The 22,934-nt window shown below is 31.9% G+C and overlaps 4 protein-coding genes across 6 annotated transcripts; all 4 read left to right on the top strand.

Annotated features, from left to right (window-relative positions):
- Positions 1–107: 107 nt before the first annotated feature.
- Positions 108–5,618, top strand: LOC132909003 (odorant receptor 85b-like). Of its 2 annotated transcripts, XM_060963565.1 has the most exons (6): positions 108–1,247; positions 1,589–1,943; positions 2,810–3,040; positions 3,209–3,322; positions 3,430–3,585; positions 4,810–5,617. In XM_060963565.1, exons 1-6 carry the CDS (start codon positions 991–993, stop codon positions 4,858–4,860), a joined length of 1,164 nt encoding a protein of 387 aa, XP_060819548.1. In that variant the 5' UTR covers positions 108–990; the 3' UTR covers positions 4,861–5,617. The 2 variants fall into 2 exon arrangements, with proteins under 2 accessions (XP_060819548.1, XP_060819549.1); XM_060963566.1 differs by lacking the exon at positions 3,209–3,322 and having other exon boundaries at positions 4,810–5,618.
- Positions 5,619–5,876: 258 nt separating this feature from the next.
- LOC132909009 (odorant receptor 4-like) lies at positions 5,877–9,707 on the top strand. Of its 2 annotated transcripts, XM_060963582.1 has the most exons (6): positions 5,877–6,175; positions 6,689–7,029; positions 7,246–7,454; positions 7,531–7,644; positions 8,295–8,450; positions 9,502–9,707. In XM_060963582.1, the coding sequence occupies exons 1-6, from the start codon at positions 5,922–5,924 to the stop codon at positions 9,550–9,552; spliced, it is 1,125 nt and encodes a 374-aa protein (XP_060819565.1). In that variant the 5' UTR covers positions 5,877–5,921; the 3' UTR covers positions 9,553–9,707. The 2 variants fall into 2 exon arrangements, with proteins under 2 accessions (XP_060819565.1, XP_060819566.1); XM_060963583.1 differs by lacking the exon at positions 7,531–7,644 and having other exon boundaries at positions 5,891–6,175.
- A 695-nt stretch (positions 9,708–10,402) lies between these two features.
- Positions 10,403–17,704, top strand: LOC132909044 (odorant receptor 4-like). The gene is made up of 6 exons (XM_060963640.1): positions 10,403–11,489; positions 12,516–12,852; positions 13,070–13,282; positions 13,359–13,472; positions 14,123–14,278; positions 16,240–17,704. Exons 1-6 carry the CDS (start codon positions 11,236–11,238, stop codon positions 16,288–16,290), a joined length of 1,125 nt encoding a protein of 374 aa, XP_060819623.1. The 5' UTR covers positions 10,403–11,235; the 3' UTR covers positions 16,291–17,704.
- A 334-nt stretch (positions 17,705–18,038) lies between these two features.
- Positions 18,039–20,946, top strand: LOC132909045 (odorant receptor 4-like). Its single transcript, XM_060963641.1, has 5 exons — positions 18,039–18,654; positions 19,231–19,461; positions 19,608–19,721; positions 19,829–19,984; positions 20,242–20,946. Exons 1-5 carry the CDS (start codon positions 18,316–18,318, stop codon positions 20,290–20,292), a joined length of 891 nt encoding a protein of 296 aa, XP_060819624.1. The 5' UTR covers positions 18,039–18,315; the 3' UTR covers positions 20,293–20,946.
- The last annotated feature ends 1,988 nt before the right edge of the window (positions 20,947–22,934 follow it).

Raw genomic sequence — 22,934 nt, forward strand, 5'->3', positions numbered from 1 at the left:
TTGGTGCAAGATTTCGTCCGTTTAGTCTTATTTATATCACAAGAGCTATAATTCTACCACGTGCAGTATTACAAAAATTATTCGATCGATGTATGACAAAATCTATGGTTCCATTTGGAAAAATAACAGGGATTTTTAAATATTAAAAACGCTACCACTTTTGCACTGACCATCTATACTAGGTCATATAATACGTCATTGGAAACCGCTCAATTTTGTCTAATGAAATCACTTTCGTTTTTCTACTAGCTTAGGTATGCTTACCCTATAGCTTGTCCCAGTTGTATGGGATATATATGAAATATCTAATATATTATAAATATACAGAATAATATGTATATCACGAAAGTATAAGTGTATTTATACATAAATTGAACATATCTGATTGGTAAGAACCTAAGTTTATTCTTCAAAATAAACTTAGCCTTTCCTTATCATACGATAGATTTCTATAAAATTGTTTGATATACCTGCCTATCGCTATTGAAACAAATATATTTTTCTCTTTTTCTTATTTGAATGTTAGAATTCTACCATTTTATCGTTCTTTCTCCTTTATCGAATTCCTTTTTGTATAAATCTTCCGTTCCTTCGTATTCCACAGACAAACGTGAAATGAATTTCCTTACTACAAATTTCCAATATTCTGTGTTTTAGCAGAAAATGTTGGACATTGAAAAACAAATTGGGTAAACTTTTTCTTTTCCTTTAATCATATATTTATGGCTTCTAACTCTACAAGTTGCAACTTCGGTTATACTTATCTGTATCCTTTGTTTTCCATGAATACTTTATGGACACACGGCCAATGCGCAAGAAGTAACATCCGAGACGTTTCACAAATATTTTCAGCATACAGTGTTCAGTCGTCTATGCACAAACGGTTTTAACGCGAATACTTTTCATCGTATCATGCAGAAATAAGAAGAACCGAATAACAAACACTAATAATTTCTAAAACCAAACTTATCACTTTAAACTTCGTTTAAAATGATACTTAGTAGAAGTATCAGTCGTCCAGTAGTAATTGGCCTACGATTGATCGGAATTTGGCCAGGTTCATCTTACGAAATTATTGTCCGATGCATTTGGGTAGTTAACATGATGTCTGCGCAAGTATTTCAATATCGGTATATAATAAAGCATATTAGTTTTGGAAACTTGGCAGACGTAGTAGACAGTGTGAGCACTACTTTGCCTTATAGTCTACTCTTCTTTAAAATAATTAGCTTCTGGATTAAACGCGGGTAAATGTTAATTCCTTTCTTACATATTTCCGGTTTACTATGTCAAACATAATAACCAGACTGCGGCTTTTCATGCAAACTCATATTTTTGACAGTATATCTAAAAAAGTAAAAACTTGAAAAAAAAACTTTGGATATTTTATATACTTTCACATTATGCACATTCTGTATATGTTTGCACTTTCAAATTTCCTATGAACGCATAAAGATCGGCATTCTCAAATGAACGATAAGTTTGAACATAGCGGAGATGAGCTTAAAAAGAAATTAAATGAAATTAAATGGCTTTTATAATTTGTTCTTATCAATTTATGTGCTGCATGTATAACAATATTTTTCAGAATATTTAAAAACATATTGATAGGAATGTCTCGCGATTGGATCGACAATTCTACCGCCAAACTTAACGTAGATGTCATGATAAACAAAGCTGAACTTGCATACCGTTGCTCAAACTTAATTATTGGCGTATACGCTAGTGCCGTTTTTATATACGGCGGTATGTTCCTGGAATTCAGTCGTCAGGATCAGGATGACGGATTTAATATAACATCTCGACAATTGTTAATAAAAATGGACCTACCGTTTGCATATTATGAAAGTCCAATCTACGAATATGTATTTGTTGTACAATTTCTTCAACTATTAGCTACTGGAATTAGCATTGCTATGTTAGATGCTTTGATAATTACATTGGTCAGTATGTTTTAACGTAGTAATCAAAAGTACATTTATTTCACGTTTTATCAACAAACTGCACACAGGCAGTGGATACAAAAAGTATTTGTGCATCACTGCGTTTATCATTGTGCATTTATATATTATAGTATATTTATATATTATTATATACTATAGTAGTTAATTAGATCCGACTACGATAAATTTCATATTATTTGGTAGTACTTTCGTGTAACTACAAAAATTTGATACTACGGAAATGAAATGTAGAATCTAATAAGAAATCTTTTGGTCGAAAAATAAAGCTACCTCTTGAATACCTTTTGTACACACCGTGCTATTAGTTAAAAATAAATAATATTATAGCCAGTTAAAAATATAATGCCCACTATGCGCTTTGCAAGAGCTTTCAGTTCGTGTTTAATCCTAAATACAACTTTGTGTTAGGGTGTACCTATTTAACATATAGTGTACCACGTATCTAATAATTTTACAATTTTAATAATTATTCCAATCATTACGAGAGATCACTATGAAAGATGGTAAAAGTGTATAGTAACTGTAAGATTCGTAAAGTCGATAAGCAAATAAGCCATAGAGAAAAATCTTATCTTTTCATAAATTCTTTTCTACGCTTTCGATTTGTTTTTTAAATAATTCGATATAAGATAGTAGTAAATAATATTTTGAAAAAGTAACAGATATTTGAATGAAAGATTACATGGCCCTAAAAATAAGATATCATTGAACATAGACGAGTATAGAAAAGTTTTTCGAATGGGGAATACTTGGGTGCTACGACGTAGTACGTTTTTTACAAAGTTATGTTGCTGAAGATCGGTGAGATACTATACGTGTATTATATTATACTAAATATTATTCAGATACTTCATATCGGCGGACAAATAGAAATGTTACACGAAGCTCTAGAAAATATTTCTATCAAAGATGAAAAACATGGATCGTTACGAAATGTCATTAAATCTTTAACCGATCATCATTACCGGATTATCCTTAATTCGGAATATATCGAAAAATTATTCTCGTATATTGCTTTGATGCAATTATTATGTAATACAATCGTCATATGTTGTATAGGTTTCTTAATAATAGTTGTAAGTAATATTTGCAAATGTCGTTTTTCCATGACATTAAAACATTATTTTTGCATTGTTCTTAATTAAATTAAAATTTTATTTATACATATACTACATTTAATTTTTTATATCAGTTTATGATTACGATTATGCCTATAACTTATAATATTTTTTATATTATTGTAGGCGGTTAATTCATACGGTGACATAAAAGTACTTATGAAAATTTTCTTATTTTATATCGCTATTACGTTGGAAGCATTTATTTTTTCCTATGCTGGTGAATATCTTAGTAATAAAGTTAGTATTTAATTAAAATATATGCGTACACGACGTCTTACAGAATCTATACGGTAACTATTAACTATACAAAAGGGTAAGTATAAATATTTATCATTTTATTCCAGAGCCTGTCAGTTAGCAGTTCAGCTTACGGTTCTTCTTGGTACTTATTAGAACCTAGAAATAGACGTGTCGTGATTCTTCTTATGATAAGATCACAAAGAAGTTTAACGATTACTGCTGGGAAATTTATGGATTTGTCTATGATCGGCTTTGCAACTGTAAGCTTGATTTTTGTTACGATATAGTGAGCATAGTGTCATGATGAATACAGTGACTCACGAAAGTATGCCAACACGTGTAGAAATTTTCTATGTGTGTATATATTATACAAAAGATTATCAAATTTCATTAGAAATGTAACAATCTAACATATCGATAACGATAAGCGTGCAAATTGATTTATGGCCTTTTTCCCTAGATTTGTTGTTTATTTAGAAAAAATCCTATTCCTCGGACAATTGGCGAACCGCCTTTTGTAAAAGGTGACGGTTTTGTCAGAGTAAAGTTAGCAATGTCATTATTCATCTTTTGAAATATATTAAATCCCGCACAAACAGATTATAATATGACAAATAAGCTGCGTTACGCAGATTTTCATAGACATTCTTAGTTGCATGCTTTAGTTTCACCGTTGCGACACGCGTTATCGTGCAGTACTATCACTCGTTGAGTTCAATCGTTGATATCGTCACTCGAATGCATCAGTTGTTATTGATAATTCTCGAAATTAGTCATTTCGTCGGGTTGCAGTAAATCATAAAGCGGGTCAAATATTTGAATTTAAGATGAAGTAACAGATGAATTTGTAAGGACACGAATTGATCTGCACGCTTAATAATAAGATTAAAAAACAACGTTCGATAATTATGAGACTCAGAATGGATAAAATTTAATACAATCAAAGATGGTCGTTTAGTAAATTCAAGATCACTTTAATATTTCGTAAATAACCACCTCTTGTAAATAAAACATTTCGTTGTTAGAATGCATATTTTCGAAGATATCGTGAGTGATCAAGTTAGAGTTCTGTTTGTTGCATAGTTTTTCGTAAAAAAATGTTTTTTCTAATGGACGTTTCAAAAAATTTTAATCGAATAAAAATAAACGTATGTCGTGGTAGAAGAATGCTTTGATAGATAGCAATACTAGGATAACACGAAATAGTTTTTGCGTATTTTTTAACAAATCACGTAATAAAACGAAGAGCAACTTTTTTATATGTACTTGTGAAAAATTTGTATTAATTTCGTTTGAAATATGATATTTGATAATGTCCATGTCAAATAGCTTATGTAATTACAGATTATGTATTAACAAAGAAAGGGCGAAAGCTTTCGATGTTACAACTTGATACTGACGTATTATATGATCTTAAAAATACATACACAGTACGCATATTTGCTATACTGCATGATATCACTTGTATTCTTTTAACTTTTTAGATTTTAAAAGCATCCGCATCATACGTATCGGTATTGTATGCCATGTACTGATTACACAGGAGCTCATCATAAGAAATAAAATGAGTATATAATATATGTATCTACATATATGTTATATATACACATATAATGGTATATATAATTAAATATATAAATGGACTGGAATATGATAGCAAATTCATATATAAAAATGTATTATTTAAATAAATACTATATCATGTAAGGCAACAAAATTTAGGTATTGCATAATTAAACCTTATAAAATCAATATTCATTAATTGTACGAGGTGTTAAGAAATTCTACGTATGTCACGACTACTATCATAGGATTCTACAAATTAAATATTAATATAAATTGGTTGAATCGCATTATTGAAACATTAGCAACATTGTAAGTTATCACATTAATTAGACGACATGTTTGCGACTTTTTGGCTTTCAATATCTTCATTGGTACATTGTGCTTTATTTTGAAGTATCGTGAATATTACAGTTCACTTTATCAAGGAATTATTATTACCTTCTTCCACGTTTTTGGCTACCTATGCACGTTTATCGAACTTAATCTGTCAGATCTCCCTCTTGAAGATCGGTTTTTCAGTCGTCCTTTGTAACAAAGAATATAATATTACACTTTCCAGTATTAGTTTTCTATACCAAACTTTTGCATTTTCTTCAAGTTATAAGAAACTTAATTTAATATGCAGTTGCATGTCGCGCATTTGCTTCTGCACTTTTCCGTGGAAACCAGTAGTTGTAACAAAGTTGGAATTATATTTTGAGCAACATCCTCTTCTTCTGTCCCCTAGTTCTGTTTCCAGCAAGCCTGCAATCGTTGTGATATTATTTGCAATATTTATGCGGATCATGGGAATCGGAAAGAAAGGTTGTCACTCGTGGATAATTTGCGTACGTTTCAGCATGATTTTCGCGGAACGTTCAGTTCATTGTGAGACTGCATGTAAGTAAGGCGCTTGGAATCTCTGTCCCGTTGTAAATTTATTAACGGTGATAGTGATGCATGCGTGTGAAAATTACGTGTAAAGTATTCGTATATGAAAAGGGAGGCCTAAAGTAATTTAAGCAAGAGGATATAATTAATTTTATGTGAAATGATATTAAACACGATTAGCCCGTCTGTTAAATTTGGTCTTCATTTCTGTGGCGTCTGGCCTGGAACACCATTTCAATTCCTACATAAGTTATGTTGGGTGATAGCGATAATTACGCTTCAGACTTATCAATACAAATATATCGTTATACATTATAACACCGATACTCTTATGAACATAGCAGAAAATTTGAGCATCGCCGTGCCTTTCAGTCTAGTGTTTATCAAATTATTTGTTACTTGGACGAATTATGGGTAAGTAACCTTGTCTTCAATGGAGATTCATGAGTAGAAATTCTACCTATACATGTATCATATTTTTCGTATATCTTTTGTTTCAAATATTGATTTGTTTATTTTTAAAGCAGTATGGTTTTTAATATGATGAGATTTTAAAGATATACACAATGAACTCCCACAAAAGTTTACATTTTTATAAATACAAGTATTTTATTAATGTTATTTATTTAATTCTTGGCTTTTGGCTTCGGATAGTTTTCAGCTATCTACCTTGCAACTCAGTGGAACCTAAAATGAAAGCTACTTTGTAGTGTTGAGTATGTTTATGTATTTATGTTGTTTTGTTATAAATTATTCTTAGTTTTAAATTTACGAATGCAACATACATGAATTTATTTTTACGTGTAAAACCATCTCGCAACACTAGCTTACTTCCCAGAATCAGAGATAACTCTTGAATAAAATTCCTATATAATAATGTTTATTTGATACAATTTAACAATTACATCATATATCAATATTTCACAGCTTGTTTTGCGATATTTTATCAACTATGGAAGAGGACTGTCAGAAATATGCTAATATGGATATAAATAATCTGATAACAAAAACCGGCTTGTTCTCCTTTTATGTAACTAGCATGATCATGTCCTCGTATCTGGTGTCAGCGGTTTGTTATCTTGCCGGCGCTATTGCGTTTCAAGGAACCAACGATTCAATGTCTCGAGAGCTTCTTTTGAAAATGGATTTACCTTTCGAAACGAGTGAATCCCCGAATTACGAACTTGTGGTTACTACACAATTTATTATTCATTTCTCAGCGGCTCTTGCGTTCGGAACGTTTACTGCCCTGCTTTTCATGATGGCAAGTATAAATTTCATATTTCTGTTGAGCAGTTATAGATATATTTTCCTTCGAATATGATTATCTAAGAAACAGTTTTTGTAGAGTGTAAATCGTGCAAAAATATTTATTTTTATTACGATTACCGTACTAAACAAAACTTTTGTTGCACGAAATTTTATGACCCTACTGAAGCTATCGCTAATAGTCTTATAGCATTGAAATTATTATTTTTAGATAGTGCATGTAGGATGTCAAATCGACATAATGTGCCAGAATCTAACAGATGATTTTTCTAAAAATGAAAATAAGTTAAAATTTTTCATTAGTAGATATCAAGAAATCATTAGTTTTGCAGAGAAAATTGAGAAACTTTTTACTTATATAGCTCTTAGCCAACTTGTATCAAATACAGTCAATACTTGCTGCGAAGGATTCCTCATTGTACTTGTAAGTACTGACTATTTGAATTGCGTATACGATACTTTACTTTTTCACTGCGTCATGTATGAAATGAATATTACAGGCTATAAACGATGAGAGTGGACTTGTTATACTGATCAAATCTGTTGTATTTTATATAGTTATTTGCTTAGAAGTTTTCATATATTGTTTCGCTGGGGAATATCTTCGCATTAAGGTTGTTGCATACAATATCCATTTGTTTTTTATTTGCATTATATCAGATATACTGTACTGGAAAAACATATAATATTTTTGATGAATAATTATTTTGGAAACATAGCGACTGTAAGGGCACTTGGTATCAATTATTTAATTGTTTCTCCTTATAAATTTTTCATAATTTTTATTAATTTTATTTTATTTTATTAAATTTGTAAATATATATAATTCATATTAAGAGCAAGGCGTTTAAGTGGAGACAGTAGCGTACGAGAGAAATATATTTAAGATAAAGTTGAACTTTCGTAAGTACGAACGAAATGAAGAAGAGGTAAACACCCTCAAAGCTAATTATATCTTGTTACAGTAGTTTTTCTCTATTCTCGAATTGTAAAAGTGAATTGTGTTTAAGGCATAGAAAATGAGGAACCGTAAAAAATATATTGCACTCGCAAGTGTGCCAACGTTTCTTTGACTTTGAAATGTTTATTATTCTTTCTTCGTTTTCTCGAATCGTTCAAAGTTCTATAATAATACGCTAGTTCTCTACGTTAAAAAGTACTAAAAGACATACGTATTTCGTATTAACACATCGCTTCAATGTGTAAAGATAAGTAAAAGAGAGTTTTTAATACTTTTCATTTATAATATTTGTTTCGTTATTAGAGCCAATTAATCGGCGACACAGCGTACAATATGCTTTGGTACGATTTACGTCCAAACAAGAGTCGACTTCTGATACCTGTTATATTAAGGTCTCAAAGAGGTTTCACATTGACTTTCGGAAAATTTTCAAACCTTTCCCTGGAAAGCTTCACAGGCGTAAGTTATTTATACTCTATCCATTTAGATCATATATATTAACTGGCGTGTAGAAGCTACTTGTAAAAGCAATGGTTAAAGGAATTTTTAGTATTATTAGGGTAAGACACGCGCATGTAAAGTACAATGGCTATAAAATTTATTGTGTACACCGTTATATTTATTACATTATTCACATATTATTTCATTATTGAAAATCCAATGAAATTTCGTATCACTTGGCAGTACTATCGCGTGAATACAAAAATTTAATACTATGAAAATGAAATTTACAGGACGTGTTAAAAACACGTTGTAGTGGTAAATAAGGGCTTGAGCCAATACTTCTCTAGCCACTGGAAATAATACAAGAATTAATATTACTTATTATTGCATATATGTAATATATTCGCATGTAATCGTGAGAGCCATTGGAATCTTCAAATTGAAGCCAGTACCATATGAGTTTCTCTCGTAAATTTCGAAGATGTTGCGATTTTTGCAATAAGTATATCACCTTTTGCCTTCGTAATACATAATACTTGGCGTTCGTTTCGGTTATCGGAGTAATTCGTAACTCTTAGTTCTTTATAATCTAAGTTTGTTATATGTATATACAAAACAAGACAGTACATGGAATGTTCTTCTTGCAAAACAAGTGATTTCCGACAGGCGGGAGAATGAGAACATGTGTCTCTTGCAAAAGGGATGTTTTGAAATAAATAATTACGATATCCCTGATACCAATTGAGCATAAAATATGGTTTTCCATTATTTTCAATTAAATCAAATTTCGTTTCATCGGAAAAGATTTTATCAGTATTAATACGTATACGTAGATAATAGATTTCTTGTACCATTTCCTTTGTACGATGCGTTTTTATATTTAATATTAGTCAGAATTCCTTTAGTCTTTGCTTTTGCGCAAATAGTAAAATTCTAGCTGGTGGAAAACTTTTTCACGTTACTGTCTGTTTGATTTTCGACGGGAAATTATGCTTTTGCTTTGTCAAAATTATCGCTATTCAAGGGACGCACTTTTATGACATTATTTTATCTTTTACATTTATAGATTATGAAGGTTTCAGCGTCATATATGTCGGTACTTCTGGCATTATACTGAAAAATGTAAATGGTAACTTCGATGTGGAATTATCGTATCAAGTGTACAATCTATTTAACTCTAGCTATTGTTATCTGGATTATTATACAAAACATTACAAAAAGGAAGAGAATATCATTGTTGTATTAAGAATAAAAAATAAATAGTATATATAGTGTTAAGGTGTACTTATGCAACATATGGTATACCACGTATCTGATAATTTTCATATGTAAATATTTATGACGATGCGTTTAAAGAGATATTGTTTAATGGAACAGCGTATTTACAACTATTACGAAGGAAGAAATGTAAAGTGATGATAAACAAAAGAGGACCATCTAAAGATTCTTTTGCAATGTCTTTGTACATTGTAGATTGTATATTTTCGAAGATATCTAGAGTTCTGTTTGTTGCTTAATTCCTCGAAAATAAAACGTTTCTTCTAATAGATGATCAAAAAAATTTTAGTTGAATGAAAATAAAGGTATGTTGTGGTAGAAGATAGCTTTGATAGATAGCAATACTAGGATAACACGAAATAGTTCTTGCGTATTTTTTAAGAAATCACGTAATAAAACGAAGAGCAACTTTTTTATATGTACTTGTGAAAAATTTGTATTAATTTCGTTTGAAATATGATATTTGATAATGTTCATGTCAAATTGCTTATGTAATTACAGATTATGTATTAACAAAGAAAGGGCGAAAGCTTTCGATGTCACAACTTGATACTGACGTATTATATGATTTTAAAAATACGTACACAGTACGCATATATGATATATTATTTGAAAAAATACTATATCATGTAAGGCTACAAAATTTAGGTATTGTATAATTAAACCTTATAAAGTTAATATTCATTAATTGTACAAGGTGTTAAGAAATTCTACGTATGTCACGACTACTATCATAGGATTCTACAAATTAAATATTAATATAAATTGGTTGAATCGCATTATTGAAACATTAGCAACATTGTAAGTTATCACATTAATTAGACGACATGTTTGCGACTTTTTGGCTTTCAATATCTTCATTGGTACATTGTGCTTTATTTTGAAGTATCGTGAATATTACAGTTCACTTTATCAAGGAATTATTATTACCTTCTTCCACGTTTTTGGCTACCTATGCACGTTTATCGAACTTCATCTGTCACATCTCCCTCTTGAAGATCGGTTTTTCTGTCGTCCTTTGCAACATCGAATATAATATTACACTTTCCAGTATTAGTTTTCTATACCAAACTTTTGCATTATCTTCAAGTTATAAGAAACTTAATTTAATATGCAGTTGCATGTCGCGCATTTGCTTCTGCACTTTTCCGTGGAAACCAGTAGTTGTAACAAAGTTGGAATTATATTTTGAGCAACATCCCCTTCTTCTGTCCCCTAGTTCTGTTTCCAGCAAGCCTGCAATCGTTGTGATATTATTTGCAATATTTATGCGGACCCTGGGAATCGGAAAGAAAGGTTGTCACTCGTGGATAATTTGCGTACGTTTCTGCATGATTTTCGCGGAACGTTCAGTTTATCGTGAGACTGCATGTAAGTAAGGCTCTTGGAATCTCTGTCCCGTTGTAATTTTATTAACGGTGATAGTGATGCATGCGTGTGGAAACTACGTGTAAAGTCTTCGTATATAAAAAGGAAGCCCTAAAGTAATTTAAGCAAGAGGATATAATTAATTTTATGTGAAATGATATTAAACACGATTAGCCCGTCTGTTAAATTTGGCCTTCATTTTTGTGGCGTCTGGCCTGGAACACCATTTCACTTCCTACATAAGTTATGTTGGGTGATAGCGATAATTACGCTTCAGACTTATCAATACAAATATATCGTTATACATTATAACACCGACACTCTTATGAACTTAGCGGAAAATTTGAGCATCGCCGTGCCTTTCAGTCTAGTGTTTATCAAATTATTTGTTACTTGGACGAATTATGGGTAAGTTAGCCTGTTTTCAATGAATGGGGATTCATGAATAAAAATTCTGCCCATACGTGTATCGTATCTTTCGTATATCTTGTGTTTTAAATATTGATTTGTCTAATGTTTGAGGCAGTATGGTTTTTAATATGATGAGATTTTAAAGATATACACAATGATCTCCCACGCAAATTTATAATTTTATGAATACAAGTATTTTTTTAATGTTATTTATTTAATTTTTGCCTTTCGGCTTCGGATAGTTTCCAGCTATCAACCTTGCAACCGTACATTATCTTAACACAATACAAGGATAATATTTTTCTTTTACACTCTGACACTTTATTGAATACAGGTAAAAGGGTAGAATTCAAAAATAGAGATTTGTTTCACAACTGTTGTTGCTGTACTTTGGATATGCATTGTCGCACATTATCTGTTCCATGCATTTTGCAGCTTAAAATTTTTCATAAACATTAAAACCCGCAATCTTATTAGACTGATTTGGCATTGAGTTTGTCACTAAATTATCATTGATGAAAATCCGTTTTTCGAACAGCGGGTAATAATAGTGATAGATTAAAGAAAAGACAAAAATATGTTTATTCCGTCGATCGAATGTTATATGCTACATAAAAAAATTGTTGCTACAACAGTAATATAATTACAACAATAATGAATTGAAACAATTCACCAGAATTTACTTGTTAGTCTTATTAATTTTTAATTTTTCAGTATTTCCAAAATATTATAAATAAGCATGATGTTCCTTCGTGTGTATTATTTTATTACATGCGTGTTACGTTACGTGTAATACAGTTCGATAATTGATAGTGAATTTAGTAGAGATGCGTGAAAAGAGGGAGTTCTCGAAATTGGGGGGTAAAGAAAGGTTTTGTCCGCACGTGACCACATATATCCCATAGAAGTCACTCTAGCTTCTCTGAATTGAGCGAAAAAGATGAAAATGCGAAAATGTTATTTAATATAATAATGTTTATTTGATACAATTTTACGATTATTCCATATATCAATACTTCACAGCTTGTTTTGCGATATTTTATCAACTATGGAAGAGGACTGTCAGAAATATGCTAATATGGATATAAATAATCTGATAACAAAAACCAGCTTGTTCTCCTTTTATGTAACTAGCATAATCATGTTCTCGTATCTGGCGTCTACGGTTAGTTATCATGCCGGCGCTATTGCGTTTCAAGGAACCAACGATTCAATGTCTCGAGAGCTTCTTTTGAAAATGGATTTACCTTTCGAGACGAGTGAATCCCCGAATTACGAACTTGTGGTTACTACACAATTTATTATTCATTTCTCAGCGGCTCTTGCGTTCGGAACGTTTACTGCCTTGCTTTTCATGATGGTGAGTATAAATTTTATGCTCCTGTTCAGTAGTTCTAGATATATTTTCTTTCCTGTATGGTTATCTAAGAAACTGATTTTCTTCAAAGTGTAAATTATGGGAAAATATTTAGTTTTAAATTGATTACCGTACTAAACAAAACATTTGTTGCATGAAATTTTATAACCCTAGTGAAGCTATCGTTAATAATCCTATGGCATTGAAACATTATTTTCAGATACTGCATTTAGGGTGTCAGATCGACATAATGTGCCAGAATTTAACAGATGCTATTTCTAAAACTGAGAACAAGTTAAAATTTTTCATTAGTAGATATCAAGAAATCATTAGTTTTGCAGAGAAAATTGAGAAACTTTTTACTTATATAGCTCTTAGCCAACTTGTATCAAATACAGTCAATACTTGCTGCGAAGGATTCCTCATTGTACTTGTAAGTAACGACTATTCGATTTGCACATACGATACTTTACTTTTTCACTGTGTTATCTACGAAATGAATATTACAGGCTGTAAACGATGAGAGTGGACTTGCTATATTGATCAAATCTATTGTATTTTATATAGTTATTTGCTTAGAAGTTTTCATATATTGTTTCGCTGGGGAATATCTTCGCATTAAGGTTGTTGCATACAATATCCATTTGTTTTTTATTTGCATTATATCAGATATACTGTACTGGAAAAACATATAATATTTTTGATGAATAATTGTTTTGGAAACATAGTGACTGTAAGGGCACTTGGTATCAATTATTTAATTATATCTCCTTATAAATTTTTCATAATTTTTATTAATTTTATTTTATTTTATTAAATTTGTAAATATATATAATTCATATTAAGAGCAAGGCGTTTAAGTGGAGACAGTAGCGTACGAGAGAAATATGTTTAAGATAAAGTTGAACTTTCGTAAGTACGAACGAAATGAAGAAGAGGTAAACACCCTCAAAGCTAATTATATTTTGTTACAGTAGTTTTTCTCTATTCTCGAATTGTAAAAGTGAATTGTGTTTAAGGCATAGAAAATGAGGAACCGTAAAAAATATATTGCACTCGCAAGTGTGCCAACGTTTCTTTGACTTTGAAATGTTTATTATTCTTTCTTCGTTTCCTCGAATCGTTCAAAGTTCTATAAGAATACGCTGGTTCTCTACGTTACAAAGTACTAAAAGACATACGTATTTCGTATTAACACATCGCTTCAATGTGTAAAGATAATTAAAAGAGAGTTTTTAATACTTTTCATTTATAATATTTGTTTCGTTATTAGAGCCAATTAATCGGCGACACAGCGTACAATATGCTTTGGTACGATTTACGTCCAAACAAGAGTCGACTTCTGATACCTGTTATATTAAGGTCTCAAAGAGGTTTCACATTGACTTTCGGAAAATTTTCAAACCTTTCCCTGGAAAGCTTCACAGGCGTAAGTTATTTATGCTCTATCCATTTAGATCATATACAGGGTGCGCCGTTAGAATCCGGACAAAAGAAGTTTTGTGCAGAAAGTTGTTTATTTAAGTCAATACACAAAAACACATGAAAATGTTGTTATATCTCATTTAAAGGGTCCTTGCTGAGAACTTTTATTCTATGTAACCACCCTCTGCCTCTATGACCTGCTCTATTCTTGCTCTAAAGCGCGAGCACGCTGACTTCAACTGGTCGCGTTTAATTGTCGCGAATTCTGACTCGATAGCAGCTCGTAGGGAGTTGACGTTGGGGTGCCTGCATTTATTAGTTTGTCTCTCGATAACGCCCCACACGTAATAGTCCAATGGGTTTAGGTCGGGACTGTTAGGAGGCCAGAAATCTTTCGACCAAAACATGTCCACATTGTCAGAGAGCCAATTTTGAACAAGATGACTTGTGTGAGCAGGTGCGCCATCTTGTTGAAATAAATACGGCCTTCCAGAAGCCGTAATTTCCATCCACGGCTTTATTACTGTCTTCAGGACCTCCAAATAAACCTCCTTTGTGATTCTTTCGCCTTTTTGGAAGAAGTGCGGAGGCATGACGTCGCCCTCACTTGAGACAACGCTGAACTTTTCTCGCCGGAGAAGGAGAACCCTTCTCGAACCACTCTGAGGCTGCGTATCTCTTAGCAATGTCGTATACCGTCGATCTTGGGTAGCTAAAGAATTTTATAATTTCGACCGGCGTTCTCCCGGCGCGAAGACTTTCTATAATCGCCGCTCTTCTATCGTATTCCGGGTTTTGCTTAACGAGTTCTGTCATTTTGAGGTTATAGAAGACTTATTGACATATTTAACTAACTTCAGAGTCAATCAGCACAAACATCTGAATTCTAATATGGTGGGAACTACAAATTGAATTCTGTCCGAATTCTAACGGCGCACCCTGTATATTAACTGGCGTGTAGAAGCTACTTGTAAAAGCAATGGTTAAGGGAATTTTTAGTAATATTAGGGTGAGACACGCGCATGTAAAGTACAATGGCTATAAAATTTATTGGGCACACCGCTATATTTATTACATCATTCACATATTATTTCATTATTAAAAATCCAATGAAATTTCGTATTACTTGTCAGTACTATCGCGTGAATACAAAAATTTAATACTATGAAAATGAAATTTACAGTACCTGATAATAACATGCTTTATTGTAAGATAAGGGCGTGAGCCAATACTTCTTCTAGCCACTGGAAATAATACAAGAAGTAATATTACAATAACTTATTGTTGCATATAGGTAATATATTCGCATGTAATCGTGAGAGCCATTGGAATCTTCAAATTGAAGCCAATACCATATGAGTTTCTCTCGTAAATTTCGAAGATGTTGCGATTTTTGCAATAAGTATATCACCTTTTGCCTTCGTAATACATCATACTTGGCGTTCGTTTCGGTTATCGGAGTAATTCGTTACTCATAGTTCTTTATAATCTAACTTTGTTATATGTATATACAAAACAAGACAGTACACGGAATGTTCTTCTGGCAAAACAAGTGATTTCCGACAGGCGGGAGAATGAGAATATGTGTCTCTTGCAAAAGGGATGTTTTGAAATAAATAATTACGATATCCCTGATACCAATTGAGCATAAAATATAGTTTTCCATTATTTTCAATTAAATCAAATTTCGTTTCATCGGAAAAGATTTTATCAGTTTTAATACGTATATGTAGATAATAGATTTCTTGTACCATTTCCTTTGTACGATGCGTTTTTATATGTAATATTAGTCTGGATTCCTTTAGTTTTTGTTTTTGCGCAAAAGTAAAATTCTATCTGGTCGGGATCTTTTTTACGTTACTGTCTGTTTGATTTTCGACGGGAAATTATGCTTTTGCTTTGTCAAAATTATCGCTATTCAAGGGACGCACTTTTATGACATTATTTTATCTTTTACATTTATAGATTATGAAGGTTTCAGCGTCATATATGTCGGTACTTCTGGCATTATACTGAAAAATGTAAATGGTGACTTCGATGTGGAATTATCGTATCAAGTGTGCAATCTATTTAACTCGAGCTATCGTTACCTAGATTATTATACAAAAAATTACAAAAAGATAAAGAATATGATTGTTGTGTTAATAATGAGAAATAAATAGTATATATAGAATAAATATTAATGAAAATTGAATTACAAAGGGCAAATTATATTTATCTCCTCGCGTCAATAATTTTATTATTTTCAATTGTTATTTATATTATAATATGCCTAAAATATGTATCATTAATCTCGTTTTCATATTTATCTCATTACGCCACGATGCAATTTTTCATTTATTATAGTTTGTTAACGCCGATTGTTCAGTTTCAAGAACTGAACCACTTGTTATATCATTTCTCATATTATATACTTACAGTTACATATTACTGTTCCGGCTGATCAAATTTTGTGACTCTTTGCCAAAAAATCTGAACATTAAGATCATATTATGCATTAGAACCTTTCGACGAGAGATATTTGCAACAACGACATCGTTTTCCCACAGTGGCGATGAACTTTTTATTAACAATTCCCTGCACAGGATTTACGAACCATCACAATACTAGAAACATGAATAGTCTTATGCAAAAAACTATCATAAAACATATATACTGCGATCCTAAAAAGATTTTCCAACAGAAACACAACATCATTTAACACGGTATATAAAATACACGTATTTATTAATTTCGTTGAATGCGTAACTTTTCCTCTATATTTTCCTTTATTTTTTCAAGTGTATGAAGCGTATATCACACAAGTATAAGTGTATTTATATGTATATCGAACGTATCTTACCTCTGTTGAAAAACTAATTTATCTTCTTCTTATAATACAATAGAGTTGTATAAAATTGTTTGATATGCCTGTCCACCACTATTGAAACGAGTATATTTTTATTCATATTTTCTATCTTTTTTTTTCTCATTTCAATATGAATATTATATGGATATTGTTCTTTCTTTATCGGATCTCTTCTTTCATAAATCTTCTCTTCCTTCGTATTCTTCGGACAATCGTGAAATGAACTTTCCCGCTACGAACTTTCGATGTCCTGTGGTTTAGCAGAAAATGTTGGATGTTGAAAGAAAATTGGGTAAACTTTTCCTCTTCCTTTAATCATATATTTATGACCTGTACTCCTGCGAGTCGCAACATCGGTTATACTTATCTGTATTCTTCGTTTCCCATGAATACTTTATAGACATATAGCCAATACGCAAGAAGTAACGTTAGAGACGTCTAGCAAATTTTGTCAACATACAGTGTTCAGTCGTCTATGCGTAAACAGTTTAGCGCAAATACTTTCCATTGTATCATACAGAAGTAAGAAAGACCGAATAATTAATCATTTCTAAAGCCAAACTTATCGGTCGGTTGGCTTAAAATGACACCTAGTAAAAGTATCAGTCGTCCAGTAGTTATTGGCTTACGATTGACTGGAATTTGGCCAGATACATCTTATGAAATTATTGCCCGATGCATTTGGGTAGCTATCATCATGCCTGCACAAGTATTTCAGTATCGGTATATAATGAAGAACATTGGTTCTGGAAACTTGGCAGACGTAATAGAGAGTGCGAGCACTAGTTTGCCTTATACCGTACTGTTGTTTAAATTAATTAGCTTTTGGATTAAACGCGGGTAAATATCGATTCCTTTCCTACGCGCTTACAATTTAACATAGGAAACATTAGTTGATTGCCGACTTTTACGGAAATTGATATTTTTGCAAAAAATTCTTCTACCTACAAAGTATTGTATCGTAGAAAGGACTGTACCTTGGATATTTTATATAGTCTCAGATTATGCATATTTTGTGTAATTTTGCGCTTTTAGATTTCCTGTAAACGTATAAAAATGAACGATCTAACGAAAAGTTCGAAGGTCGTCGAGTTGAACTTCGAGAGAAATTAATTGGGAAATTATCTCTAAAATTTTGTCTTATCAGTTTACGTGCCACGTGTCTTATAATATTTTTCAGAACATTTAAAAACATGTTGATGGGAATGTATTACGATTGGATCAACTCTTCCGCTGATAAAGCTAATGTAGATGTTATGATGAACAAAGCTGAACTTGCATACCGTTGCTCATATTCGATTTTTGGCTTATATATTATTTCCGTTTTTATGTATGCCGGTGTGTTTCTGCAATTTGTTCGTCAAGATCAAGACGATTTCAATATAACGTCCCGACAGTTATTAATGAAAATGGACCTTCCGTTTGCATATTATGAAAATCCTGTGTATCAATATGTATTTCTTGTACAATTCCTTCAACTGTTAGCCGTTGGAATTGGCATGGCTATATTAAATGCTTTGATAATTACATTGGTAAGTGTGTTTTGATATCGTATTTGATAGTAATCGAAGACACGTTCGTTTCATAGTTTATTAACAATCTGTTATACATAAAGTACATACAAAAAGTATTTATACGTCGCTGAAAATAAAGCTCAGCCTTTACGAAACGTTTGAAATACTTTTTTCAAAGATATACGAATAAATATTTTTAGAAACAAAGCTACGTGTATGATGTAAACATGCTGCTTTGTTTTAACAAGTTGAATAGCATAGGCGTTTAAGAATCGTATAGGATCTATCGTATAGGAGAATCGTATAGGAATTGTAAGACCTATGCAATCGATACGCAATTAAGTTTATACTAATTTTACAAATTGTCAAAAGATATTTTCTAAAAAATTAAATTTTAGACAACAAATCTTCTTCCCTTTTAATTTGTTTCGGTATTCTAATGTAAGATAATAGACAATATTTTGAAAGAGTAACGAATGAACGAAGGAAATACTTAAGTTTTATAATATAGTAGATACTTTATTTTGTAAAATTATGTTGCTAAAAGTTGCTGAAATATTATATGTGTATTATATTGTAACAAGTATTATTTAGATACTTCATATTGGTGGACAAATAGAAATCTTACATAAAACTTTGGGAAGTATTTCTGTCAAAGATGAAAAACATGGACCATTGCGAAATGTCATTAAATCTTTAATCAATCGTCATTATCGGATTATTTTTAATTCGGAATATATCGAAAGTTTATTCTCGTATATTGCATTGGTGCAATTATTATGTAATACAGTAGTCATGTGCGGTATAGGATTCTTAATAATAGTCGTAAGTAATATTTACAAATATTATTTTTCATTGATCGTTCTTATTTAAATTATAATTTTATTTATATTTCACATGTAATGTTTTTGTATTGGTTTATGGTTACGATTACAATTATAATTTATACTATTCTTTATATCGTATTGTAGGCGATTAATTCTCACGGGGATGTAAGAATAGTTGTGAAAATTGTGTTATTTTATATCGCTATTATGTTGGAAGCATTTGTTTTTTCCTATGCTGGGGAATATCTTAGTAGTAAAGTTAGTATGTAATTAAAATACATGCGTACACGACGTCTTAAAAAATGTACACAGTAATTATTAATTATACAAAGAGATAGGTATAAATGTTTATTATTTTATTCTAGAGCCTGTCAATTAGCACTTCAGCTTACGGTTCTTCTTGGTACTTATTAGAACCTAGAAACAGACGTGTCGTGATTCTTCTTATGATAAGATCACAAAGACGTTTGACAATTACTGCTGGGAAATTTATGGATTTGTCTATGTTCGGTTTTGCGAGTGTAAGCTTGATCTTTGTTACAATATAATAAAAATGTTTTTTCTAATAGGTGTTTCAAAAAATTTTAATTGAATAATAATAAACGTATATGGTGGCAGATGAAATTACATATGTAGTTATGTGTCAATAAGACAGAAGGCGGAAGCTTTTGATCTCAAAATAATAATAATATTGGCATATTATATGATTTAAAAAAAGCATAAAAATACACATATTTCGTGTACCGTATCTTATCACTTTTATTGTTTAATTTTTTAGATTTTGAAAGCTTCTGCATCATATGTATCGGTATTGTATGCGAGATACTGATTACAAAGGAACACATAGTAAGCAATAAAATATGTATATCGTGTATGATATATATCATATATATCATAATTATATATTAAGAGACAATATAGTAAACGTAAGAACATTTAACTTGATGATTTTGAATTATTACAAAATTACATACTGTATTGAAAAACTTTTTAAACTAGTGTTAAATATCGTCGAAGAAGACACCATTTGATGTTGATAATTTCTTTGGAGGTAGACACGTGAAGAATATAAAGGTCAGCTACGTTTTTTAAATTTTCTTTATGCGTTGTTCAATTCATCTTATTATCTATAGGGAAGATGTACAAAATTGACGATCGAAGCTTATTTTTAAAATTATGAGCAATACAATATTTTTGTCAGAAATGTCTCCATATCATACTATGTAAGCTATCTGTAGGAAACGTTCAGTATCGTTCATTCGCGCATCATTAGCTTATCATTAGACGGTGCATCTTTATGTAAATACATATTTTTGCAGGGAATACATACGTTACAGTTATAAAACCTAAACAGAAATTTGTTTTGCCATTAGAAGATTTTCTAAATATAGTTTTTATTTTGCATATATAGATTTTGCATACGTGCATATTTGGCTAGTGAAAACGTAAACGTTCTAAATACTTTAATGTACACTTACTTGAGTTATATATTACGTTTAACGAAAACGTTCGAAGAGTTCGCTTCGTGGTTCAACAAGCTGCTGCACGCCTTAACATTGACTACCGTACTGGCTCAAAAGTACCAGGTATTCTTCGAACAGCTTCAACTTCATTTTGCACTTTTTCTTACAGATCGTATACGTTGTTTACTCGCGTTAAATACACAATAAACTTTAAATGACCCCAAAACCAAAAAACCCAATGGATTCATCTCGCTCTATCCATCGATTTGCCAGGGTAATGTTAAAAAATTCTGTTGCAGAAAGAACACGAGGAGAGCACTTTGAACGGTTTCTTTAGTCATCCATAACTTGAAACTAAGGTATACAGGACGGTATATTCATATATTCATATTTTTTTACTTATATTAATATGTAGATTTACCTTTTGCGCGCATGCATTTGCACGTATGAATAAAAGCTACGATTCCTAGAGATACTGTCCTGGAGGTGTCTGGCGGCAGAGCATATGCAGTATGCGACGCCTCGAGGCGCTTTGAAGTATTTGGCGGTAGCAGCAACGGAGTATTTTTCTGCCTGGAATTCTGTTCGAAATCGGTTAACGTTAGCGGAGTACGTCGAAACTCCTAGAATATTATATGTAGTATTGGTTTGAGAAGCCACGATTGAGAAGGTATGCGTTTAGTATCGTAAAAGAATGCCGTGTCCAAGCGCAGATAATGTTTGGGTAAGCATGCTTCCCGAGAGCGAGAAACATGCCAGGTTGGCCGTGCTAGCGGCGATGTATCGTCTTGATGATACAATGGCCGATAGTCCACCGCTATTTAATCTTGTTCGCAATTTATAATTGGGCCGAGCTCTCCGGTAAGGACCTCTAGTCCTCTAGTAAGGCAGAATGCTCGAGCGAATGTTCGAAAAGTTGATAGCTGACGACTGCAAGTCGCAGAGCTATGCGATGACGATGATACGACTGTTTAGAGTTCAAAGGATGCGCGAGATAATTTACCGATGGTAACCGATCCAACGTTGCTTTGCCGAAGAATAGAAACTTTGTCTAAAGGATCTGGCCGCGTAACGGAGAAGGCAGTGGAGCCTTTTTGTTAACCGGATTGTGACAGATCACACGGCGCTTATTCCAGAACAAATTTCTAACATATAAAAGAAGCACGCGTGTTAATCAGAAAGTCACAAGTAAGAACAAAATGTGTTAGCAACTCAGATCATTCTGGGATATATTCTTCATTTAACATTGAAATTTCTGACACGTACGGCAATACGGATTATCGGAGATGATATACGTACAATTGTTCATGGAACATTGATTTCATAGTTTCCTCGAATCCTCAAAATTATTAGAGGTGTCCATGACCACGACTCAATTTATTTAATTTTCAGTGTCATTCTAAATAGATTTTCGTTCGATGGATCCACATACATCTTATTATCTGATATTAAAGGCGACCTCGAAACGAGTTAAACAATGTGGTACATTGCAAGCAAGTGATTGTAAATTAGGTTTTTTCACGAATAAACTATTTTTGATAATATTTCTGATAAAATATTTTTCCTTATTTTCTAATAAATCAAACTTCGTTTCATCAGAAAAGGTATTTGTGCTATTTGCTTTATACGATGCATTCTGATATTTAACATTAATCAAAATTCCCTTTCATCCGGCGTAATAAATTTGATTAACGCTGTTTGTTCAGTCCCAAGGACTGAGCATATACATATATCACATCATTTATCATATTATGTATTAACAGTTGCATACTAGACTTCCCCGCTGGTCAAATTTTGTGTCTGTTTGTCTGAAGACCTAAACATTAAGGTCGTCATATGCACTAGGGTTTATAGAAGACAGATCGTTTGTAGTAAGGATATCGTCAACAGCCCGTTCGTACATCAGAAATGATGATCTGCACAAACACCTTAATACGAAATGGGTGTACCAATATGCAAGGAACGTACGGTAGCACATTAAACTCGGACTACGAAACAACCAAAATCA

This window comes from Bombus pascuorum, chromosome 7 (genome assembly GCF_905332965.1).
Source record: "Bombus pascuorum chromosome 7, iyBomPasc1.1, whole genome shotgun sequence".
NCBI classification, from domain to species: domain Eukaryota; kingdom Metazoa; phylum Arthropoda; class Insecta; order Hymenoptera; family Apidae; genus Bombus; species Bombus pascuorum.